Source organism: Anolis sagrei, chromosome 3 (genome assembly GCF_037176765.1).
Source record: "Anolis sagrei isolate rAnoSag1 chromosome 3, rAnoSag1.mat, whole genome shotgun sequence".
NCBI lineage: Eukaryota > Metazoa > Chordata > Lepidosauria > Squamata > Dactyloidae > Anolis > Anolis sagrei.
In genome coordinates, this window is record NC_090023.1 from 216488240 (window position 1) to 216513699 (window position 25460).

General features: G+C 39.4%; 2 protein-coding genes across 3 annotated transcripts in view; one reads left to right on the top strand and one right to left on the bottom strand.

The window, feature by feature from the left end:
* The first annotated feature begins 10 nt into the window (after positions 1-10).
* Positions 11-11621, top strand: DPCD (deleted in primary ciliary dyskinesia homolog (mouse)). The gene is made up of 6 exons (XM_060768263.2): positions 11-119; positions 556-636; positions 2742-2866; positions 3927-4060; positions 9847-9949; positions 10785-11621. The coding sequence occupies exons 1-6, from the start codon at positions 56-58 to the stop codon at positions 10887-10889; spliced, it is 612 nt and encodes a 203-aa protein (XP_060624246.1). The 5' UTR covers positions 11-55; the 3' UTR covers positions 10890-11621.
* A 1110-nt stretch (positions 11622-12731) lies between these two features.
* Positions 12732-25460, bottom strand: part of FBXW4 (F-box and WD repeat domain containing 4) — a 70431-nt gene continuing 57702 nt past the window's right edge. For both annotated transcript variants that reach the window (XM_060768262.2, XM_060768261.2), the window contains exons 7-9: positions 14594-14734; positions 14285-14426; positions 12732-13398 (exon numbers count right to left, since the gene is read on the bottom strand). In XM_060768262.2, the coding sequence (XP_060624245.2) occupies positions 13282-13398; positions 14285-14426; positions 14594-14734 (400 nt within the window). In that variant the 3' untranslated portion in view covers positions 12732-13281. The remainder of the gene's footprint in view (positions 13399-14284; positions 14427-14593; positions 14735-25460) is intronic.

Here is a 25460-nt window from a genome sequence, read left to right on the forward strand (position 1 = left end):
AGCAGAGCCGGAAGTGCCCGGCGGTTGCCGTGGAAACGGGGGCCGCGGCGGCAACATGGCCGGCCTCAGCTGGTTGGAGGCCTTGCGTGCAGCTCGCAAGACGGCCCTCGTCAGCGATGGTGAGGGGCGGGAAGGGGGCTCTGCAAAAGAGGACAGGGGACTTCTCAGTCACTGCAGAAGGGATGTCGCTTCGGTGCTATAGAGCAGACCTGGCCAAGCTTGGGCCCTCCAGGTGTTTTGGACTCCAACTCCCACCATTCCTAACAGCCTCAGGCCCCTTCCTTTCCCCCCTCAGCCGCTTAAGCTTAAGCGGCTGAGGGGGGAAAGGAAAGGGCCTGAGGCTGTTAGGAATGGTGGGAGTTGGAGTCCAAAACACCTGGAGGGCCCAACTTTGCCCAGGCCTGCTCTACACTCCAGTATGCATTTGGATAGTCATGGCTGATATTTGTGGTTTCCTGCTAAGCATAAGTGGTAACAGGGATATGGACCAGTGGAAATGTTATAGTGTAGGACTTATTTCCCCCCCTGTACTTCCTTTGTGTTTTGCTTACTCAGGCAAACGAAAAATCCATTACTTGTTTACTGATGGGAAGGAGATGGCGGAAGAGTATGACATGAAGACCAACCAACTGTTCTGTAAGCCTTTCTTTCTTTGGGATTTAAAACTTGGTTGCAAAAATTGATTTGTTAATGGTACAAAACAGGGATTGATGAGGAGAATCTTAGGAAATTAATGTGGACCACAGCAAATAGGTCAGCTCCAAATGGTGTTCATCATAATATGGCCCTGGTGGCGCAGCAGGTTAAACCGCTGAGATGCTGAACTTCCTGACCGAAAGGTTGGGGGTTCGAATCCAGGGAAATGGGAGAGCTCCCACTGTTAGACCTAGCTTCTGCCAACCTAGCAGTTTGAAAGCATGCAAGTGTGAGTAGATCAATAGGTGCAGTTTCTGCACGAAAGTAATGGCGCTCCATGCAGTCATGCCGGCCACATGACCTTGGAGGTGTCTATGGACAATGACGACTTTTCGGCTTAGAAATGGAGATGAGTACCACCCCCCAGAGTCAGACGTGACTAGACTTAATGTCAGGGGAAATCTTTACCTTTACCCATGGCTTTAGATGAAGTTGTTTGAGACTTGGTTCTATTAACATGGCAACATTTCCACTAGAACAGGGGTCCTCAAACTATGGCCCAGGGGCTGAATACGGCCCTCCATGGTCATTTACCCGGCCCTTGCTCAGGGTCAGCCTAAGTCTGAAATATCTTGAAAGCATACAACAAAAACAACAACAATCCTATCTCATCAGCCAAAAGCAAGCCCACACTTCCCATTGAAATACTGATAAGTTTATATTTGTTAAAATTGTACTTCATTTTCATTATTGTATTGTTTTTAAGTGGTTTTTGCACTACAAATAAGATATGTGCACTGTGCATAGGAATTAATTCATGCTCTTTTCAAATTATAATCTGGCCCTCCAACAGTTTGAGGGACGGTGACCTGGCCCTTTGTTTAAAAAGTTTGTGGATCCCTGCACTAGAAGGTCAGGCACACTTCATAGAATGGATGCTGTCCAAGTATGCCCTTGTATGCTTGAGGTGCAGACTTAATGCAGTTTGACATCACCTTAACTGCCTATGAGAGTTGTAGTTTTACAAGGTTTTTAGTCTTCTCTGTCCAGAAGTAATGGTCCCTCACCAAATTATAATATCCAACATTACAGGGAAAATACATAGCAGCTTGGTGAATACTGTCCCAGCTCCCCCATCCCACTTAACTGTTCCACTGTCACTGTGATTAACAGGAGTGTATTTGTGCTCCTAATACTTGAGAAGTAGCTAATGTTCTCACACCCCTCATGCAAGTGATCTTCGCTCATTGTTGCAATAGGGAGAAACAGTCCCTATTGTCACCCCTCCTCCTTGTAGCAGAGATTGCTTACACAAGGGTGGATGTGTAAGAACCATCATGTCACAGATGTGGATATCATAGCTTTAAAAATATATTTCAGTGTCATTGTCTGAGGGGGTGGATGGAGGAAGACTTGAAAACCAGTGGAAGTGACAGGCCTGGTGAAGATGGCCTTAAAGTGAGGCAGAGACCTGGTGCTAAAGTAGTGGGCTGAGACTGTTGGAGGGAAAGAAAACAGAGAGGACGTAGAGGATGAGCCACTGGTTGCCCAGCCCTGCTGTGGCTTCTGCAAATCTCCATCAATGATGTTGTGCTTTTTTACTTTCTCCTTTAGAAGAAAGATTATATTGAATGAGATTTATGTAGCAGCCGGTAAGAATTGTAGTCTGTAGTTATCGTCCTCGAGAAGAAGGATGATACTGAAGGAGATCTTTGCAGCAGGAGTTGAGAATTGTAGTCTGGCACCTGCATGTTTTGGAAGAGGGGGTGTTTAGATACAGTAACATTTTTTGCAAACTCATGGGGATTTTGTGCCTCAACTCGCATGGAGGGCAGATTGCAATTAGATGCTAGTTAGCTTGGGGCACATGAAACTTTCCTGTATAAATATTTTCAAGAAAATTATTTTCGCTAACAGTTTTTATTCATTATTTTTTCAACCATGTGACCCAATTGTAAAATGATCCCAACTATATAGCATGTGATATTACTCCTTGAAGTGTCAAGAATACCCTTTCCAACACAAATCTGCTACAAATTTGTTGATGTTTTACTCAAAGAACAATTTAAGGAGGCGCTGCTCCTTCCCCTTCCCCTTTTCCGCAGTGAGGAAATGGAGAGAGAAGAATACCCTAGGTGCTTCTGGCAACTGGCAGATTGAAGTGGGAGAACCAAACTTGTTTGTGCCAGCTACACTGGATCGTGACCTTATAAAAGAGAGTAGTAGCAATGTAAGTAAGGTTTAGCTTACTTATAGCTAAAGTTTGAATGGCTCTGATTTTTCAAGTAACATATTGAGTATTTTGAGGTTGTTTGAATTCAGACACTTGATTTCATCCCAATATCATGTCACTTATCCAAGAGCTGGGATGTCATTTTTGTGAGGATATCCCCAAGGTTAGAAACCTCATGTATAGTTCTGTTTGATGACTTCAGGACTCTGAAGAATATGTGGGATGACTTGATTGCTAATATACATTTATGAAACTCTGTTGTACTAAATTGAAAATATTATTGCATGAACCCCAATATTGCCTTATTTATAAATTTCATATCCTTCATTTCAAATTCCCACGCACCATTCAGAAGAACTCAACATACAATATAAAATCATAAATTCAATTAAAGATATGACACAAGGGCAACAGAAAGCAAACACAGTTTGGAACAAAACAAACACAGTAGGAAAAAGCTACCAAGGTGAATTGTCATCATGAATTCTGAGAAAACAGAATGGAGCGCCCCATACGGTTTGGAGCTAGGAGTTTGACAATAATTAAACTGGCAGCAGCTTAATGAGAATGGAGTCTTATGTGGATCTGGGGGTCTTGCTGTATTGAATACTGTATTGAATACCCCCTCATAACGGCAAAACCCATACCTGCAATTCCATTTACCTAAATGGGAGCCCCCAGTGGCGCAGTGGGTTAGACCCTTGTGCCGGCAGAACTGAAGACTGACAGGTCATAGGTTCGAATCTAAGGAGAGCATGGATGAGCTCATTCTGTCAGCTCCAGCTCCCCATGTGGGGACATGAGAGAAGCCTCCCACAAGGATGGTAAAACATCAAAACATCTGGACGTGACCTAAAGTACACCTTATAAATTGGCAGTTCTAATTTGATTTTGGAATTCAGCTTCAGTATAACAGAAGTCTTATTAATAAAAACAAGCACCTTATGGGAGGACACCAGGAATCCTCACTTATGCTGTTGCAAGAATGCTTATATACGTTTACTATCTATTCCACCAGACTAGAATGGGGGTGACTGAACATGTACATTTTCTTTAGCCTGTCTTTATGAGAAAAGACACGAAGAGCAGTTTCCAGTGGCGGATCCGGAACCTACCATATCCCAAAGATGTATACAGTGTTTCAGTGGAGAAGGATCAACGTTGCTGTGTGGTCCGGACGACAAATAAGAAGTCAGTAAGCAGGGTTCACTGAGGGTGGGATCCAGTTGTTACAGTTTAGAGCCTTAAATAAACTCCCAGGCCTGGAGACAGTGGCATGCACACCCTTTCTTACAAAATTCAGCAACTTCTGCTCTTCCTAGTTAACAACATTGTTAGAAATTGAAGCAAGTTTGTTCCTAATTTTTGGTAATTCACTTCTCATTTCTTGTTCCTAACCAATTTTTATGTAATCCCTGAAGATTGCCTAGAGGTGGTGCTGTTGGCAAAGGCCTGTTCTTTTCTGTTTGGCTGTGTAGCTTAAGGCTTGCTAGAGTTCTTCTGAGGGCAAAGAGTACTATTAATCAGTGACAGTAAAGAACCAGGGATATAGCCAGGACTTGTCAAACACTTCACAATGAAGGCCAGACTACATTAACCCTGTGGGCCCTTCCACTTAGCATCTTTCCTTCTGATTGCTATTAGCAGGTGCAGGATTGGGTTCCTGCTGCTCTGTGGCCTCTTCTTCATATGTATAGAGGTGCTTAAGTACTTGTTGATTTCAGCAGCCCTTGAATATCTCTGCTTTTTACAGAATCTCATAGTGGGTCTCGTAACACTAGAATTCAGGGTCAGTCACCCAATAAAATTGATTAGTAGTAGATTTCAGGACGGCACAAAAGAAAGTACTTCTTCACATAACCCATAAATAACTTGTGGAATTTGCTTCCACAAAATGAGTTGATGGGCACTGGCTTAGGTAGCTTTCAAAGGGGATTAGACACATTCATGGAGGATAGATCTACCAATAGTTATTAGACATGATAGGCAAATGGAATTTCTGTGTTCAAAAGCAGTCTCTCTAAATAGTAGGAAAAGAATCAGGGCTCTTTTCTTCATGTTCTACTTGTGGACTGCTAGCTAATGCTGGAAATAGTATGCTGATCTAGCTTTGAACAGATCCTGTAGAGCAGAGGTCCTCAAACTTTTTAAACAGAGGGCCAGGTCACAATCCCTCAAACTGTTGGAGGGCCGGATTATAATAAAAAAAAAACATGAATGAATTCCTATACACACTGCACATATCTTATTTGTAGTGCAAAAAGCACTTAAAAACAATACATTAATTAAAATGAAGAACAATTTTAACAAATATAAACTTATTAGTATTTCAATGGGAAGTGTGGGCCTGCTTTTGGCTGATGAGATAGGGTTGTTGTTGTTGTTGTTGTTGTGTGCTTTCAAGTTGTTTCAGACTTAGGCTGACCCTGAGCAAGGGCCGGGTAAATGACTTTGGAGGGCCATATCCGGCCCCCAGGCCTTAGTTTTAGGACCCCTCCTGTAGAGCATCTCCTTATGATAACATTTAATCATGTGGAGACTTGAACATAGATGCCCATGTTAACTGTTGGAGTTAAGATCACATATCTTTGCACAGAACATGACAGTTTGTCATCTATTTGGAAAATGGCCCCGAAGAGTGCAACGAAGAAAGGAAGTAGAAAAGCTGAATATCAGCAATACTGTTTTACAAGTGAGGTGGTATCATCCCTTGAACCACTTGAGTGATGTTGCTTTTAGGGGTATTTAATTGTATAGCTGCAAAAGAAATTTTAGAAAGCTAAGATAATGTGGTAGCACACATTTGCAATGCTTTGTCCTTTACTGTCATTAGTTCCTATGGATGTCAGTTTCAGATATTTTAAACTTTTGTAATGTGTGTTTAAAGCCCCAAGTGTGATGTAGCAGGTCTTGTAACCAGATCTTAATAATTTCTTTCACAAAAGAAATCAATTTGCACTGCAACCAAAAACTAAGGATCCTATACTAAGTGGCCACTGTTGATTTAGATGAAAAGCAGTGCTTAGCTAAAACAATAGTAGTCTGGCACATGATGTTACACAATATACAAATTGAGTATCCCTTATCTGAAATGCTAGGGATCCAAAGTTTTCTTTATTCTGGGGGGTTTGTTTTGTTTTAATTTTGGAATACAGGCAGACCCCAAGTCATAAACATCCAACTTACCAATAACTCATAGTTACAAGCAGGGGTGAGCCAACAGGAAGTGAGAGAAATCTACCCCTAGGGAGGGAAACTCACTCCTGAAAGAGTTATCTTGGGGAAAAGGAGTCTCTAATGAAGCTTTATCACCAATCCTTGTTTCCACAGCAAGCCATTTTTTTTCAAAATCCAATTATCACAGGGACAGAAAGTGAGGGGAAATCTTCTGAACAAGGGCACAGGCAATAAAACAACAACCACAAGGGTGTTAACTCTTCTTGTTTTTCTCATTTTTTTGGCTGGAGTTATAGTTAAAATGTACCTGTTGTGACTTACAAACAAATTTAAGTTAAGAACAAACCTACAGAACCTATTTTGTTTGTAATTTGGGGGACTGCTTGTACTTGCATATTCATAATGAGGTATCACTGCAATGGGGTGCAAGTCTAAACAAAAAAATCATTTATGTTTCATATACATAAGCAATTGTATATACTGTATTTTAAATAATTTTGTGCATGAGACAGTTGGTTTACATTGATCCATTAGAAAGCAAAGGTGTCACTATCTTAGCCACCCATGTGTACACTTTCAAGTAATTCCACATAAGGTATACTCAAATTGTGCTCCAATTTTTGGGCCGTTTAATACTTCAACAGGGAATTCATTGTAGCTTTTTCACCAACAGTGCCATCAAGAATAAAAAGATGAGGCACAAAACACAGTGGGGATATCTAAAATCTTGTAGGGACTATTCAATCAAACCATGAACCAGAGCTATCAGAACTGTGTGTGTCATGGTGTGTTGCACAAACATAATGAGAAATGACAAAATCTTGGAAATGTAAGTTATTATCTTACAAATCATATATTTAAAAAAATATAAATGAAATATTGGCCAAGCAACCACATCTTGAATTGATAGGGTTGCCTCTGTAGTTTGAAATCTCTTAACACGGGGCCTACTCTAAAAAAAAATTCAAAGTGAGATTGGGTGATTTCTCTCTTTTGAGGCACTTTTATTGTGAAATTTCATCTCCATCAAGTCCTCTCAGGCCATGGCATTATCTTCTCTGATTTTTAGAATGCCAGCAAAGCTCTTTGTTTTTTCTAAATTTTATAGTTACAGATGGCTACCATTGGGGTATTTGTCCATTCTTTTTAATTTCCTGTGTCAGTGTTTCTATCTTTACAATATGGGATGATATTATCATAACTGTTTTTTAAGTGGTAATACTGGGGAAATCCCCTAAATAACAGGAAATGGGTAGAGTTAAGTTACTTGTGTTCAATGTTTTTGACTTTTCTCACTTGTTTTGTAATTTGTACAGCAAGTGAAGGAATGCTGCAGTATGTATGTGGCCTTGTGTATAATTGTTCAGCCCTCAGTATTTTTAGCAAAACTAGACACCTTTTTTTGTCTAGGTATAATATTGGTTATACCCCATGCCAGTTATTGCAACCGTAGTAAATAATGGTTTCTAGCCTGCACTTAAGCAGAGTCCTATGGGAGTACAGTTAACACTTCGAGGGCAAAAGGGGATGCCCTAATGTCTTTAACAGTTGCATGGCAGGTAGCAACTCAACAGATAGTGCTTCCCTGTCTTGAAGATGTGGCAAGGGGATATATTTGAACCCATAGAAGGCTTAGGATGCAGCTGTTAAAGGTACAGGAGCCTTATTAGAACAGAGCTGCCTAAAGGGACCTTAAAAAGAAAATATTGCTGCCCACTCCAACTCATTCATTGTTTGTTCCCCTCCAGTCACAGCAAAGGGCTGCTCAAGTGGGATTTGCTTCAACCCTCTTGCTGTAAAACAAATCCATTAAGGCAAACTTTCCAAACAAACAGGCAAAGCCTCTGTGGCCACAGCAGATTCAATTATTGTAGGGCAAGGTAGCAGTTAACATTATACTGAAAGGGGGTAAAGCAGCAGATCTGTTTTCCTTTGATCTTTCACAGATTTGAGTTGGAGACTTGGTCAGGTATTTTCCCACTGCTCCAGCCCTGGGGAAGGGTGGGGGGCAAAGTTGGTGTTCCCAGTGAAGGCTCCCTAGGTTCTTTGAAACACAGGGCTTTGGGGGGGGGGGTACTTTTTATTGTCTCAATCAGTAAGAAGTTAACACTTCCTTAACATGTCTTTGTGTTCATCTAATCTTTGCTGTTTAACCTTTGACACCCCCATTATTATCCATGTCTGCCACCTTTCCCAAATACACGCAGAAAGCCCCAAGCCCTGCGGTAACATACATTCCTCCCTCGCAAGCAAGGCAGCCAGGGCTGGATGGCCTTTGTATGCATTTTCGTTAAGGCTTAGGAAAGAAAGGGTTCATGTTTTGTGCTGTAGCGGTTCAAGCAGTCAACCTCCGAGCAAAACCATCTTAATGGAGAAGGATGGCTCATGGATCTGACACCAGGAAATAAATTCTCCTGTTCACTTTGTATCACCAGAAACATGTCAATGATGGAGGGAATTTCACAAGGGAAGAGTTCAAAGTAACAAAGAGGAGGGAGGTGGGTGAATGACAGGAATCCCAGAGGGGGAAAATAATAATGTTCTTCCCTCATGGTTAAGTTGTGGTTGGAAGAAGATAAGGCAATTCAAACAAATGACTGATGAATAAAGCAACCATGTTTACAGTGGGACCTTGGTATCTGCTGGGGTTTGGTTCTAAGTTCTCCACGGACAGCAGAATCCATGAATGCATCAGATCTATTATATATAATGGCAAAGTAAATAGTATCCATGATATAAAATGGCAAAATTAAAGGGGTTTTTTTTGGAAGTTTTCTGTGAATGGTTGAAGTTTTGGATGCAGAAGCCATTGGTACGAAGGGCTTACTGAATGTCTATATATACATGGGAAGGGAAGAGAGTGCGTCATTCCAAATTCAATGCGATCTAAAATAAGAGAGGCATCTTGCTACCCTTTGACTTTGTGAGCCAAGAGACTAATCCATTTACCAATAATCTTAGTATTGTATTTGGAAAATGCAGCTATCACCTCATTAGGAAACTGAAAGTCAAATGATAGCATAAACTTGGTATGATTGATTGAAATCACATAATGAATCAAATGTAAATATGGGCGGCATGCTTTCCTCATTTTGAGATAATGTGCACTTGTTGGAGCAGGCAACATCTTAAGAAGAGCCCTCCTTGTGTCACACAGCAGGAAATACTTAAATTATTACTTAGATTTTATATGCAGCTGTAGAAAAATAACATTTGTTGGCCAATTAGTTGGGGACATCCATTAATTCAAGAAAGCGTGTCACATGCATCCTTGACCCTTTTCCTATGTACTCAGTCACTGGGTCTGTTGATGTTATCTGTAGTCCGATTGGCTTCAATTTATGATCACTTTAAGACTACCCCAATTTTTTTTTTTAAAAAAAGGCAAAATTTCCCCCAAATAAGTCCCAAACAAGAAAAATATAATTCAATATCACAACACCACAAAATTACAAATGTAGTCAAAAGCCAACCAAACCCTCAGGAAATTATCCTGGTCGTTCCAGGCTTTTATTTTCTGCCAAAAACATGATGAAAATTGACCCCTTCAGCAGTTATCCACCTCTGCTTTCATTATATCAAAATATTATTTCAGCCAGTTAGATAGTGTAAGAAAGTGCTGAGCATCTTAGCTACAGAATGAGAAATAATATTCATTTCTGTGCAGTGTTTCTCTGATTTAAAGTTATTTTTTAAAATAGAATCATTTTTTTCTAAACTGAGAGCTCCTGTTAGTGCAGGAAGTTGTGTCAAACCTGGTCTTACCCCCCCCCCCCCCATTCTCTTTCTCATGCTTTCAGGTATTACAAAAAGTTCTCAATTCCTGACCTAGACAGGTTCCAGCTGCCCTTGGATAGCACTGCTCTGAGCTTCACACATGCCAACAACACTTTGATCATCACAGTAAGTACCCATAAGGCTGAACTATAAGTATTATCATCTCACAATTTTTTGTTTTTGGTTTTTTTGGCGATGTTGCCCATGTAAAAAGGCATATTGTCACTCTGTCACTGCAGTTCTTTGAGTTGCAGTCTGTTTGTTCAAGCAGGTGGGGGTCTGTGTCCATGCCAAGCTTAGTTATTGCCTTCCCATTCCATAATGTGTAGCACACTTGAGAGTGTAGCGGTAACTTCTTTCCTTGCTTCGTTCCCACCCTACTATTGAGCAACATAACATGGGTGGAGTGTATGTTGTGTGAATTCAGAAATTACCAGTCAGAGCACAGCAGCCTGTTGACTTCTTATTTTTTGTGATAAACACATGGGAGTCTAACAAGCTGACTTACTAAAGGAGGGTTGATGTCAAAACAGGAAAGAGGTAAGTATCCAGTGGTGTGTGTTTTCCCAGAAAAAGTAGACCTGGAAAATTTTCTGGAAGTTCTGTGTTCAAAATAATGTTAGCTGATTGAGTACATTAAGTTTACATTTTACATCCAAACCATTAAAAGCTTTATACAGAAATTATTATATTTGGGTATTTATAAAAAATGTAAAGTGAATGTTATATACTTCCCTTATATTTAACAACGAATTCAGTTCAATATATGAATGTGAAGGAACACTATTTTTTAATGATTCACACACTGCTAGTGGACATAACTGCTAGTTATGTCAACTAGCAGTTCAACTTTATTTTGCTGAGGTATAATTCCAGAATTTTCAGCTTCACTCAATCATTGTCTATGTGACATTCCTGTTTGTGAAAGAGGTAAGATTTCAGTATTTTTTCTTTTCTATAGTATCAAAAACCAAAGGAGATTTTGGCTGCAGAGGAAGAATTGCAGAAGGAACTGAAAAAGATCAAGGCAGCAAACGATGGAGATGGAGAGTGCAAGACACAATAATCAACCAATACAGAATGCTTTTTCTCCCTGTACATATTTTGTTACTTTTACTTTTTACTATTTGCTAAACATGTTGGATGGAGATACATTTGTTGGGAAATTATTTAGTGATCTTCATATATGCTGCATGAACACCGCTGTTGACACCCAGCCTGTGTGAAAAGGAACAGTTTTCTAGAGGTAAGGCTTTCAGGAATTTGTTTTCAACACTCCTGGATGAACAAAAAGCTGTCATATTAGCACAAGTACCTTTATACATTAGTTATTTTAGAAATCTACAACTTGGTTTTTGACAGCTCTTGAGAATGTGAGTGCACCTTACATTAAATGGCTACAACTTCTCCTTAACTGCTGAGTAAGGGTAATATTGAGGGAAGGGCCAAGCAAAAAATCTTAGATGTATCTGCAGTTACCTTTGCATTTACTAAAAAGATGTCAATACTTGAATTTTCTCCAAAACATAGGATGTCTGGTATTTCTCCTTCTACCATTTGTGCCATAGAAAGCTCTTATATATACTTGGTGTGTAAGTTGAGGGCAGGCTTTAGGGTCAAACTGTGAATTTTGATATGACCCGTGTATAAGTCAGGAATCATTCAATAGAGAGGGGAAAGCACCAGCATGGCCTCAGCAGGCCAGTACATTTTTCCACCCAGACATTCCAGAAGGCTCTGCTTTAAAAAGGTGATTCTCCCTCTTTTGATACAAATTAAAGTATGGTATTAACTTTTATTTTTAAAAGGAGCTGTCCCATTCTTAGAGTGGCATGGTGAAAACTGAGAGCATAGTCTATCCTGGGAGAGGTTATAAGAAGTACTGACCCACCCCCACCCCTTTCAATGAATGTACTTGTCATCACATGCTATCATTTATACCACATTTTGATTCTGTGTGAGTTTTTTTCTCTTTCACTGATATGGAAAATATGCAAGCATATAAATGTTGAGTATCCCTTATCCGAAATTCTTGGGACCAGAAGTGCTTTGGATTTTTGAATATTTGCATATACACAAGAAGAATATATTAGAAATTGGTCTGAACATGAAATCTGTTTATGTTTTATATACACATAACTTGGAGTCAATTTTATCTACAATAATTTTAACGGTTTTGTGCTTGAAACAGTTTGTGTACATAGAACTATCATAAAGCAAAGGTTCATAAGTCCAGCTACCCAAGTGGACAATTTTGGATTTTGAACGACCAGATAAGGGACGCTCAACCTTCATAAGCCGCCTGCTTGCCTACTCTATGAGAAATATTTTCTTCATCAGAGAGACACATAGGAGCAGAAGGTGTGCTTGCATACCTTTATGCTGCCAGGAACCACAATATCTGAAAATTTCAGTTACATCTGGTGCTTTTGCTCCCAATTGTACAAGCACAGTCATTTCTCACCTCACACGGAAATAGCAGCTATTAAAATGTAATAGTAACAAATAAGATCAATAAGTGGAAACTACAACAAAATGTAGTCAGTATTCTGGGTTTTCACCATTTAATCCCTCTTCCAGCACTGCTTCCTCCATTCTCTGGGTATCTGGAACTAAGAACTGTACTGTTTACAAGGGGGAAGCTATTCATTGGTCTTACTTATGAGGGCTAATTTTGGATTTTGTTGGTGCCATTCTCAGTCTGTGCTGTGTTCTGCAGTTATACATTCTGAGCATATATAAAGGGAGTTCCATTATTACTACAGTTGGCTGAACCTCACATACCTTGATTTATGGATAAAGAATTCTTGATATTTTAGTGCCGTAATCCATTCAGAGTATCCCTTATCTTATTGTTTTGTCACTAGTTAGTTAATGGTGTTGAAATCCAAGGGACTGAAACAATACATTTCATGCATTCCGCTTTCACAGTTTATTCAGCATGTTGACCTAACAGTATCAATTCAAGGAAGCATTCTGTTCAGTGTCAGACCATAGCTATTACATTTGGTACAACTTGCACAAAGCCACTTAAGGCTTCAGTCTTAAAACACTCTGTTCATTTATGAGGCAGTGATGAGTATCAGTAAAGCAGAAGTAAAAGGATATTTATCAGCCACTTCACTGTCCAGGGTACTTCCTCCTAAACTAACACCAGCAGATGAACACAGTGCAACTTGCAGCACACAAAGGTGGATGTTAAAAAAGACTGCACACATCTTCAGTTTTCCTGAATGATGTTTTCATATAAATAAAGCCAGCAACAGAACCCCCATATGTATAAAATAAGAGTCGGCAGGAGACCTTACTCTTAATGAAACCAGAAGGCAAGTATATTTCTCTACACAGGGTTTTCCTTAGCACTTTGTGATTTTCAGTCTGCTTGTTGTCTGAAAGACATTTTCTTCTTTGTACTCCCTGAGCTGGATATCAGATCTGCAAGTCCAGGGCAATCTCTGTCAGGAGGTGGTGAAATCGAGGCAATACAGTGCAGATGCCAGACTGGCATAGAGATGCGTGGTGCTGAAGCGTAGACAATAAACAGGACTGCTAACAGGAGATGACAAGAAGAAGCTCTGCAAAAAAAAATTGACAAATTTGGCACTTAAATCATTTAACCCATTCAGTAGTTAGGAAAATGATAAAATGGCATGTAGCATCCAACATTTCATTCAGTTCTGTAAATCTACAATTATGACGGTAGCATTACCATTTTTTCTGAGCAATATTAGTTCAAGATAGCATCAACAACTTGAAAAATCACAGCTATATATATGAGAGGCACATCTTTAGCTCCTCATTTTTAACTATCAACTCCAATAACCTCCCATCTATCATGGCCAATGACAAGACAGTAGGAGCTGCAGTACAAAACGTCCAGTGCCAGAGGTTCCCTATCCTTAGATACATGCATGTATGAAACTGGGCCATGCCCAAAGCTTTCCCACATATTGTGCCTATAGACAAGAAATTAAAACCTCTTATGCTAGTACTCCAATAGTAAAGTTCATTTTGAATACTTTTTAGCTCTAGAGCAGTGGTTCTAAACCTGTGGGTCCCCAGGTGTTTTGGACTACAACACTCAGAAATCTCAGCCAGTTTACCAGATGTTGAGATTTCTGGGAGTTGAAGGCCAAAACATGTGGGGACCCACAGTTTGAGAACCACTGCTCTAAAGGTAAGAGGGATGATGACAATTGACATGTAACATTTCCTCCTAACTTTATTGGAACTGTTGAAGCATCCATCGGTCTTTCTACATAAACTCTTATTTAACATAAATATTAGATTTACAAAACAGACTAGGTTTAACAACTTGCACAATACCGTGTCATAAGCTTCATAACAGAATGTGTGTTTGAGCTCCATCTCCTCTATCCAAAGCCATGACTATTTCGGTTTACATGGAACTTGGTGCAGTTCACTTTTTAACATCTGAGAACCTAAGCAATGGTGCCTTACCTGCAAGCATCTAGTTTGCCGTTTATCCCAAAGACGGACCACGCCATAATAAGAGGAGCCACTTGCAATCATGTGATTTCCATCGCTCCTAATGCAGTACAGGGCACTATCATGTGGCTCTTCCCATTTTTTGACACATTCCCTTTGTGGAGGAAAAAAAGTTATGTTACAAGTCAAAGTTTTAAGGCATTCTTCACAGGCCCTTATTTTATTAGTTTTTTAATGATTTTGAAAAGGTACTCAACAAATTTAGCAACAATAGTTTTTTTAAAAAGTAATATAAAAGAGGAAGCAAACTTCAAGACATACCTTGTGCTTGTCCTTAGGTCCCAGTAGCGAATGTAAGTATCATACCCACAAGACAGCAATGTGGAAGGTGTTTCATAGAAAACATCCAAGGCTCCAGCTCCCCGGTGGAAATCTGTTCCAAGGGAAGTGACCAGCTGCCCGCTGAAAAGACAAACAGGGAATTACATTAGGCCTCCTCTTTGATGTACTACTCTTAGATGAGATTGGTTAAATAATGCTAGTGGACAGACCAAGCACATCAATAGCTAAATGTCCAGTTGCAACATTAGCCATACTGCTACTCATAGTTTCCATATGCTGTATTTCTCTGAGCTTCAACCATTTTTTGTACTCTGATAACAGTTTTGTTGTGTTTTGTGGGAGCAAATGTATGATCGGCATTAAAGTCTGAGAGTCCATCCCTTTTTAACAAAGCACACCCTGGCAGTATGAGTTGCTTGACAGGACAGATGACCTCAGTTAAGTGGTTGACTTTTTCATTGAACATTGGGAAATCACCTTCTCAAGAATACTTCTTTAGCTGTGGATTCCTGCACTGGCAAGTGGGTTGGACTCTTCCAACTCTTTGAATCTTCATTGTGTTAGCCAAGTTTTGCCCCACACACACACACACCCTTCCCACATTAGGCACGAGTGAAATAATATATTCTACAGAAGGTGTGTGTACATATATGTATCTGCATGGCACTAACATTAAGGAGCTACAATTTGCCATTGCTTTCCTTGTCGCTTAGGAAAAAATGTTTGGTACCATGTAAAGTGTTTTTCTTGGTTTCTGATTTTGTCCTGTTCTGAAGAATTGAAGAGGCAATACTTCCACTGGGAAATATTTTACAGCCAATAAGATTTTTCGGGAGCTTCTCTGTAATTATGAAGAGCAACTCCAGAAGTGTTTCATTTCTTCCCCTCTTAGATTCAGTGGCCCAAAGTAGCTTCAAAACAACTATGCAAAGCTGCCTTCACAAATGCCCCATATCATGACCCTGGGTCAAGCTGCTGAACTTTCCAGAGCTATCTCCCAAAATGTATTCAAGAACAACAAAGTGTTAATTACATAAATGAACAAAATTACATAAATATATGCCTTTTAGCAATGCCCTACATAAGTTGTCCTAGACAATATAGGTATACCAGCTGAACCTTACCAATTTACTGTATGGTTCTAGAAGTTGGTGGAACCCAGCCAATTTCCCATTTAGTTTATAGGGGGACAACACTATTTCACTTTTGCCTTCTACTAGCAACAGTGATCTCAGCAAGAATTTAGGATAAATGGGAGCCAGCAGAGGTGCCTATGTATAGTAAAAGACTATATATATATATATACACATATGCAAGCAGGTGCAACCCCTGTGACCACTGCCACCCAGGATGTGTCAGAAAGGTTGTACACAGCTTGCTATTGGGAATACATGTGTGGAACAAGACTGTGAAAGAAAATAAGAATGGGTACGAAATGAGCATGAAAAGCAAATAGATCTAAGGAATAAGAGACTAAAAAAACAACAACAGCCGGGCCCTGGTCCTTCATTACAAGTACAAGGTTTGTCTAGCACAGGGCTCTCTGATTAATTAATACACACTCCTAATTGAGGGTCAACATGCCCCATCTGTCCTCCCCCCGCATCTCCCTTACAAGAGAAAGCCAGGCTGCCACAGTTCTCACTACCACTCAGACAACAGCAGCCAATGAAGCCCATTCAGCCACTAAAGACCCACATGTTCCCAGCCCTTCTCCTCCTCCCTAACGGTCTAATCAAAACTGGACACAAAGCACTGAACGCCTGCTTTTCAGACTATTGCGCTGGCTTTCGCTTCATGGGACAATGCCGCCTCCACTCCCTAAAGCAACTTGCACCTCCCCTGCCTTCCAGTTATTTTGTTACTTTCTGCTCCTTGATCCCGTATCAGTCTTTCTGGGGCACCCGAGCCAGAGGCCTTAATTCCATCTGTAATCTGGGCTAAAACCCCATGGGGGTGGGGGGGATAAAGACCACACAATAGGCAAAATAGAGTCCCAGGAGATGTTCAAACAAGTAAACACCGTTGTGTCAGGGGAGCAAAATTGCTGAGAAAGCAGATTAGCACCAGCAGCACTGGTGTGTCCCAGATCAGAAGGTGAGCCCTGCCCTGTTCGCCAGAGCCAACACGCTTCCATGATCACAGCACCGGCGGCATGCTGGGGCCGGCCCATCTCCCCCAGTCACTCTCCAAAGAGCAGATTACGGAGAATAACAATTTCTTTGTGGCTGTGTAATTCCCTCCGTGACCGTGACTGTGGGCCACTACATCGGGCTGCGATGCCAGGGCCTTAGCAACCATTTAACAAGACCAGTCGGCCCTAGCAATGCTCCCCCCAAAGCAAACCTCTCGGACAAGCTTTAACATCAAGTGCAGGAATTAATCCTCATCCCTCCCCCTGCCCCCAAAACCTGAATCCAGGGGTGCTGTGTTATTGCACTTACATTGTGTTTCTCAAAGCAGGAATTGCTGGACAAGCTCTTAAAACATTAACCCTTGAAAGGAAGGAATGTATCAGGAGGGGAGGGTATCTACAGGATCAGAGCAGGAACGAGAGGCTAAACTCTCATCATCCAGGGAGCATAGGACTCTTACTTGGGAAAACAAAAATATTAGGCCCTTTAAAATGTAGCAGGTTAGATATGGCACTGGAAGCAAAAGAAACTACAGGTGCTATTCTTAGTGTATCTGTTCTAGTCTGCGTACACACAGTGCTCTCTGGCTTAACAGTGATGTGGACTGATGTGACTCTCCAGAGATTTGGATTTCCAAAGATGGAAACTCTCCTGATTTTACCATATTTACCATATTTCCTAACTGGGTCCTTAAAAAGCTCAAATCCCATGTATCTGCTTACAAGACCTTTTTTCAAAATCAAAAGGAAGAACAAGAAAAAATTATTTTTAGGGCTTTTGAGATCAACTTCTATATCCCTAGGTACCATATCCTGATCTTAAAAGCTACTAGGTTCAGCATTGCGTATTGTTTGGATGGAGACCACTGAGGAGTAACTAGTGCTCTGGGCTATCTTTTAGAAGGAACCACTTGAAGGAGCACATGTGCGCACACACATCCCAAGTGAGCATAATAATAATAATAATAATAATAATAATAATAATAATAATAAAAATAATAAACAACTTTATTTATACCCCGCCACCATCTCCTCATGAGGCCAAGCCCAGAATTACAGCACAATAAAATATAATAAAATACAAACAGCAAATAATAGCATCAAAATAAAATAAATAAAATAACAGAAAATGAAGTAAACAGATGCAAAATAACATGATGAAGAAATAAAATAAAAGCACGGTGGGCGGGCCAAATGCACAGAATAAGATTGATAAAACCCTGGGTGAGATAAGTAAATGGAGAAGAATGTGTCTGTTGGGGAGCTCAGATGGGGCGGCCAATGGGATTGAGACTTCATTAAAGACAAGGAAAAGTGCGTCATGAGGTCAGAACTATAGTTGGGATGGACATGATATGGGGATATGTGTTAACTCATCAAAGGCATGCCGGGAGAGCCAGGTTTTTAGGTCTACATCTAAGGTACATCTGTAGAATTAATGATATTTGACATGATTTTATCTGCCATGGCGCAATGCTTTGGAATCTTGTAATTTGTAGTTACCAGCTTTTGCTGCCGAAGAGTGCTGGCGCCTCAGCAAATTACAGCTCCCAAGATTCCATGGCATTGAGCCATGGCAGTTAAAGTGGCATCAATCTGCATTAGTCTACACTATAGATGCACCCATAGTCTATGTTAATTGATGCCGCTAGAATACCACAGGTTCTCCACCCATTTTATGCAAATAAGAAACCTAAGGAGTCAGGGAGCAAAGATAATATTTAGGTAAAAATGGATTGAAACAAGGCAGGAGTAAACTATCCAAAATATGCAGATATATGAGATACAGTGTAAAGATAAAGTGTACCTAGTCTCAGTTATCCATAGAATATGATACAAATAGTATGAGGGAAAGAAAGCAAGGAGTACAATAGTTATAACAAAGAAGGGATTCAGCAATTACTGTAATGCTGAAGTGAGTGGGATAAAACAGACTATTGAATGTGTTGATAGATACTGAATCACCCCGAAATAAAATCTTATTAAAGTAAGATCTTCTAATATTGATGCAATTCTCAACTTGTACATGAAATGTTTTTTTTCTCCTCATATATAGAGATGTAGTGTAGAGCACACTTCAGATATAGGTAGGTAGGTAGGTAGGTAGGTAGGTAGGTAGATAGATAGACAGACAGACAGACAGACAGATAGATACCGTGTATGTGTAACATTTGCAAAAGTTGAAACTAGAGTAATGGACAGTAGTTGGGAACCTAGTAGACCAACATAATTATATGCAATATGGTAGATCAGAAAGGATTTGTAATGCCAAATTATTAAAAAATGGAAGGGTTGATTATTTGTCAAGATCTAATATCATTAATATGTATTTCTTTTCTGCCACAGATTCACAAGATAGCCTTTTGGGAAATCACTCTAAAACTCTACAGTTTATTCCAAGAATGAAAGAATAATGTGTAAACACTCTGAACATGGTCAGTAAAGGATTCATATTACCACCATCTCCAAGAAATGGCTGGCCAACAAATACTGGTGAGACTGCTTAGATATGTACAAACAAGGTGGAGGAGGGCCAAGGAAATCAAGCAGGTACAATATGCATAAGTCCAAAAATGTCAGAAGACATGTCAATCTAATATCCTACATGCAAAAAAAAATAAAAAATAGTAGTGATAATACATTCCAGTGTTGAGAATGCTGCATTTTAGTAACAGAACATATATTGGAAATCAAGCATCCAAACTACTTGTGTTAAAGTAGAGCTGCATTTCCCAATCCACAATCAATCAATCAATGAAGAAAAGTTTTGGAAATTGGAAAAAGTTTTGGAAATTTGGAGAGGATTCTGCAGTGCTTCTGTTACTTTCTAACAAAAGCACACCCCAGAAATAGCCCATTATGGTATTATGTAAAGGCATTTTAATTTAGAAGCATTTCTGATATTAAATTACTTTGCCAATTATTTACTAGATTCCCATTAGCAGGGAGACCTGAGATAATGCAAATAAGCTCTAATTCTGTCACTTAGTCAACAGGAGTTTGCCACTTCACCCTGACATGAGATCTTTGCCACTTAACAACTGCTACATTTACTTGCTCACCCACTCATTGTCTCTTATGTCTGAGATATAAATCCTCCATTGAACCTCACTTACTTTCTAGATTGGAAAAAAATCAGAATGTGCTGGCAGATTGCGACTACTCAAACTCTTTTGCTTTGACTTGACCTTGAACCCTGCTATTAATGTATAGAATTATTTCAGAAGTGATGGCTATATCACATGACAGCAAAAAACTTCTCTGAAATACAATTACTGTGTACTATATATGTGTTAGCTTTCATATGCTGAGACCTCTTTATCAGCTGTACAGTGAGACAGTCCACACAATTCAGTAGGTCTACATGCATGCATACATACATACATACATACATATTAAAAGCATGCTTATGTATAGTGTCACTACAAGTAAAAGAAACTCGTAGTCATGTTACATTCCCATCTATAGAACAGATGGAATTCTGGATTTAGAGACAAATGGGATAATCACAAAATGAAGCCTGTTGAGGAAGGGATAATCAAAGGCTCAGAAAAATATACACATTAAATCATGGGAGATAGGAAGAAACAAAATAGTTTGATGTTTCATTGCTCCAGTAGCTGTAAATACTATTTACTAAACAGAAGAAGTAGAGTACCATAAACAGCAGTAATTCTTTCACATCTGACTTGTGTAAGTAAGTCACATCTGACTTGTGATGAGCCCCTCATAGGGTCTTCTTGGCAAAACCTACTGAGGGGAGATTTGCCATTGGCTCCTTGTAATTCTGAGAGAGTATAACCTGCCTAAGATCATTTTCCACAACTGAGTAGGTATTTGAATCATGGTCTCCCAAAGTCCATCCAACGTACAAACCACTATTCCATGCTGATGCAGTTGAGCCATTCCAGGATCAACAACCCGCGATGTAGGAGACAGTCCAGGCATAAGTGTGACTAGCTTATGTATAAAAATATCTACTCTGTGTGAATGGGTCTATTCATAACTATTTTTGAGAGCAGACCATTCATGTGATCAGTCATTTCCACAGCAGCAGTATTTACATGGATTCATACAATTCTATTGCCATACCTTTTTCATCCATGAAAATGTAAGATGAAAGTCTAATTTGGTTTACTATCACAACCTAACTTGGATTCTGAAAGTGAAGAAATCTGAGATTCACACAACTACATGCCTTTCGCTGGAAGGCTTGGTCATTAAACTTGAAAACATTATTTGAACACAAAACAATATTGCCTTCTTCAGATTAAAAAAAAGATTCCTGTATCTCTTGTTCTTATAGTTCCTTCTTCCAAACCTCATAGTCTTCTTCTTGATTACGCTGAAGGCTTCCTTCCTAACAGTTTGAATGCTAAACTAGGATCATTTAGGATAAGAGCTGCCATCTTCTACTCTCAGAAATACCATGAAATAGGATTTCAAATCTAAACTTTGCTCACTATATTGGCAAATCAATGGCATGGTGAAAATTAAAAAACAGAACAGATTCAAATGAACTGGAGGTTCCCCAACTGGCCTTCTTGTCTAGACCCAAAATTTGATGTGCACTTTGCTTCCCCAGTTGGAACCCAGACAAGATCACAAAAAGTATCTGGACACTTTAAAGCTTAACTCATTTAAACTTAGAGCAAAATGTCCTTCAATACATGCATCTGACATGAAATCACATGAAATTTATATTCTGCTCACCCTCCTGAAAGGATGAAGCTGAATAGTAAGAACAGTGGTTATTTTTTCCCTACACAGATGGAGAGCATTCAGCATGGCCTAGAGAGACAAGTGGCAATAAGATATCCTTTGCAAGACAAGTGGGCATTCATAAAAATTTACAGACATTTTGGAGAAGTACCACTTACAAACATTTTCAAGGTCACTGGGAACAGGGCTTACTAGACCTGCATTTTCCCTTTCATTGCTTTTTGACTGCCAAGCAGTCATAGCTTCTGGGTACAGTAAAATATATATGTTACTGCTCCATTCTTCTCTTTCTCACCACTTATTAATCAATTCCTATCTTACTTTCCTTCCAAAAAGTTTGACATTTTAAAACCCATTAAAAATACAAAGAAAGTGATGTTCAATATTGTTATTTTTTAAAAAGAAAGCTAATTCTCAAAATGCCATCAAAAACTGATATGCTGTACGGAACTGCATTCTGGCTGCATGGCACTAATTCTTAGGGTTAAAGCTACGCACCTGTTTAGTCACATGCCGACATGGAGAAGTAGGCAAGTCACCATTTATTTTATTTTCAGTGATCTAATACATGACTGGAATGCAATATGTTACAGCAATAGTCAATCAGTATGTGTAAGCAGTCTATTGCTTTGATGAACTCACAGTGTAGAGTGTATCTGTAAAGAATCAACAAGTATTCCTAGGCTATTTGTAAATCAACTAGAATGAAAAGCACTCTGGGGTCCAACAATAACTAGACTGCCTTTTTCTTCTTCTCAAAGTTAGCTCCAGACCACACTTTGCTTATACTGCTGCTCCTTGTGCCAGCTGGGACCGTGTGTGCTTTTGGCTTCTGCAGGGGTGGCAATGATAGCAGCGGTGGTGGCGGGGATGGGAGAAAGCTGGCCCTTCTTTTCTTCTGGTGACTCTGAATTAGCCCACACACACTTTAAAGGGCCCAATAAAGAGATACAATTTCTTTACCTTTCCTGGTGCTGGGACCCTGAACGTTTTTTGTTACCCGGGTTGTCGTAAGGTTAAGTTCAGAGGATAAACTGACATGCTAGCTATGGGAAAAAGGCAGTTTCCTCAAATAAATCCACAACAGTGCAAAAGAGACCCCTCTGGGTCTTTTATTTGGGAAAACAAACAGAAATGGCACCAAGCCCTTCTGCTTTACGGGCCAATTTAACTATCAAACCAACTCTCCCTCCCAAAGGCAAAGAGGGGAGAGAGACACGGCAATATGACAATGGCACGAAACATTCGGAGGAGAAAGGACAAAGCAAGCTGTCTGTCTCCTTGTCTTTCTTGTTCAGGGCTCTTTTTCTTAGCACACGTGTGTTCTTGTAAAAACGATTAGATTGCAATTTGTATAACATGGTGACCCCCAAATTCAGACGTTTAACCCCTTTTCTCTGCAAAGAATGTGAAGAATGTCTTGAAGGTGGGAGACATTTGCTAGAATTGGGGGGGCAGTAAGGCAAACCGGCGGGGAGTTGTGTGGGAATAAGCCACTGTATAGTTTCTTTTTGAACAGACAGCACTTTGGAGGTCTCCTTCGGCCATCAGACAAAAAAAAAGTAAGGAGGGAGAAACAAAGAAAAAGAAAAATGGAGATTCCAAATCAAAACAAAGCCATCTGTTTAAATGAGTTAGCCCAAATGAAGGGAGGGGGCTTTGTGTGTTTGTGCATGTGTAAGTCTGATCCCAAATTTGGGTAGTCTTATTCTTCATATTCTCTTTAGATTCTTTCGCTACTTAGAGGAAAATAAAAATTGTCTTATATACCTCATGAGTATGAAACTGATCAGAATGAGAGTGTTTTCATTCACTCATACTAGAATATTTTGTTTGGGTGCTACAGAAATCCTGTGTGAATATATGAAGTTGAGCAAAACAGGTTAAAAATCATGAGTTCAAACTAAATATACATGCTAATCCTGTATCTTTAGAAGAACATGTCCCAAGAGCTACTGATAAGTAAATCTTAGGAGCTATTACAATACATTGAAACAGTGGCTCTAACATTGGAAATCAATAAAACCTACCTGCAAGTAAAGGGAATTGAAAGTGAGATATAAATTGCACACTACAAATCCAGCACCCGAAACCTCAGGGCATCATTATCATTATTATCATCACTCTCTCCATTACTATTTTTTTCAACTTTTGCAGCACTTACCATATTTTAAACTATATTTCAAAGTCATGGCTTTGCAAATCCATGAATTCCTAACAAGGATCAAAGTAACTGATCTATTACTATGACTAGAATATTCTCTATTTATTAATTTAAAAAGTAGATTTCAAAATCAATAGACATCCTCTTTGAAAGGGCATTTCATGTTGGTGATGTTTATCTGAGCCATGTATATTCTTATCTCTGAGCCATCTATAACACATTGCAGTATTTTGACTACTCAGGCAGTGCAGTATATGTGCAGGAATGGTTATTTATTAAGATTTTTTAAATACTTCTTTTCCACATGGTCAAAACATTCTATATGAAACAGAACAAAAAGGACACATGAATATCAGAGCCAATTTGAAAATTTGAGAAACAAATATCAAACATAATACAAATTTGGATCATTGCAGAATCAAATACCTTAGGGAAATGTCTTAAAATAATTTTGAAAAGATCACTAAAATATACATTCTCCTAGTTTCTACCTAATGCCTATTCTAATGTTCCGGAAAAGCCATTATAAAACTAACCACAAATCTGGTGCATAAAATAGCATCTGATTAGTTAATTTCATCTGGCAAGCAATAATAATAGTAGTAATAATAATAATAATAATAATAACAACAACAACAACAACAACAATAACAATAATAAACAACTTTATGTGTTTATCATCTCCTCAAAGGGATTTGGGACGGTTCACAAAACAAACAATACATAAGCATAAAAATAATAACAGCATAAAAAAAACAGCCTCAGCAAGTGTCCTTGAAAATGTGGGCTGTAGGCCATACAAGGTTTTAAAGGCTGCACCTACCACTGTAATGAAAATTAGCAACCAGTTGCATTTGAACCTGAACTGGTTGAATAAACCCATGTTTTTATGTAAAAGTCATGCAGCATTATTTTGAACCAGGTGAAGCTTTCCAAGTCATTTTGAAGAGAAATGGCATGTAGAGTGCATTGTTGTTATGTAACCTAGACATTCTAGTGCCATGGATCAGCTTAGGGAGGTCTAAGTGGTCTATAACTGAAAGGATTATTCTTGGTAACAACTGAATCCTGCTTCTCAAAAAGCAATGATGATTCAAAAAGTGCCACCAAGGCTCCACAGAACCATTGGAGGAAACCAAATAAGGACCTCTGATGTATTTATTGTTGCCCTCAGCTTACCACAAAGGCTATGGAATGTGACAGTATAGCCATCTGGTTTCCCTTACTATTGATCACAGATAGGTCAATCCTTTCCATGCACCTGCCAATCTTTAGAAAGTCAAAGAAAGTCCAATGTCAATATAGAATAAGAGGCTTTTTTTGCATGCAGGTACAAATCAGAAACAAACAGAGGTACAAAGATCCCCCACAATCATGGGGCGTGTGTAGATATAAACATATGTACAGTCTTTGCCAGTGCTTCTAGAACATGTAAAGCCAACTGTAGTTGCAGGAGTTTAACATGTCAAGATTTTATATTATTGTGTTCAGTTCTAATGTGTAAAAAGCATATGAAAAGTGATGTTATATTTTTGAAGCCAAATATCCAGAGAAATGCGTTTGAATGTGTTTGCACACACATGGACACACACATCTCTTAACTGACTATGTGAACTGGTGGACAGCAAAAGGAACCCAACCGAAGCACCTAAAGAAGTCAGAAAAGCCATGACGAAAGAAACAAGAGTGAGTGAGATAGGAAGGTCTATGGCTTTCCCTACATATGTGCTCCCCAGCACTCCTCCTCCTTTATTTTTTCTTCAGCAAAGATAAATGAACTGCAAAAGAAAAAGAGAGAGAAAAAGCTGCAATCGTCCATCCGCCCA

Coding starts and splice junctions, on each gene's coding strand:
- DPCD (XM_060768263.2), top strand. CDS start 56: ATGGCCGGCCTCAGCTGGTTGGAGGCCTTGCGTGCAGCTCGCAAGACG. Junction 4,061..9,846: donor GTCCGGACGACAAATAAGAA/GTCAGTAAGCAG, acceptor TCATGCTTTCAG/GTATTACAAAAAGTTCTCAA. Junction 9,950..10,784: donor ACAACACTTTGATCATCACA/GTAAGTACCCAT, acceptor TCTTTTCTATAG/TATCAAAAACCAAAGGAGAT.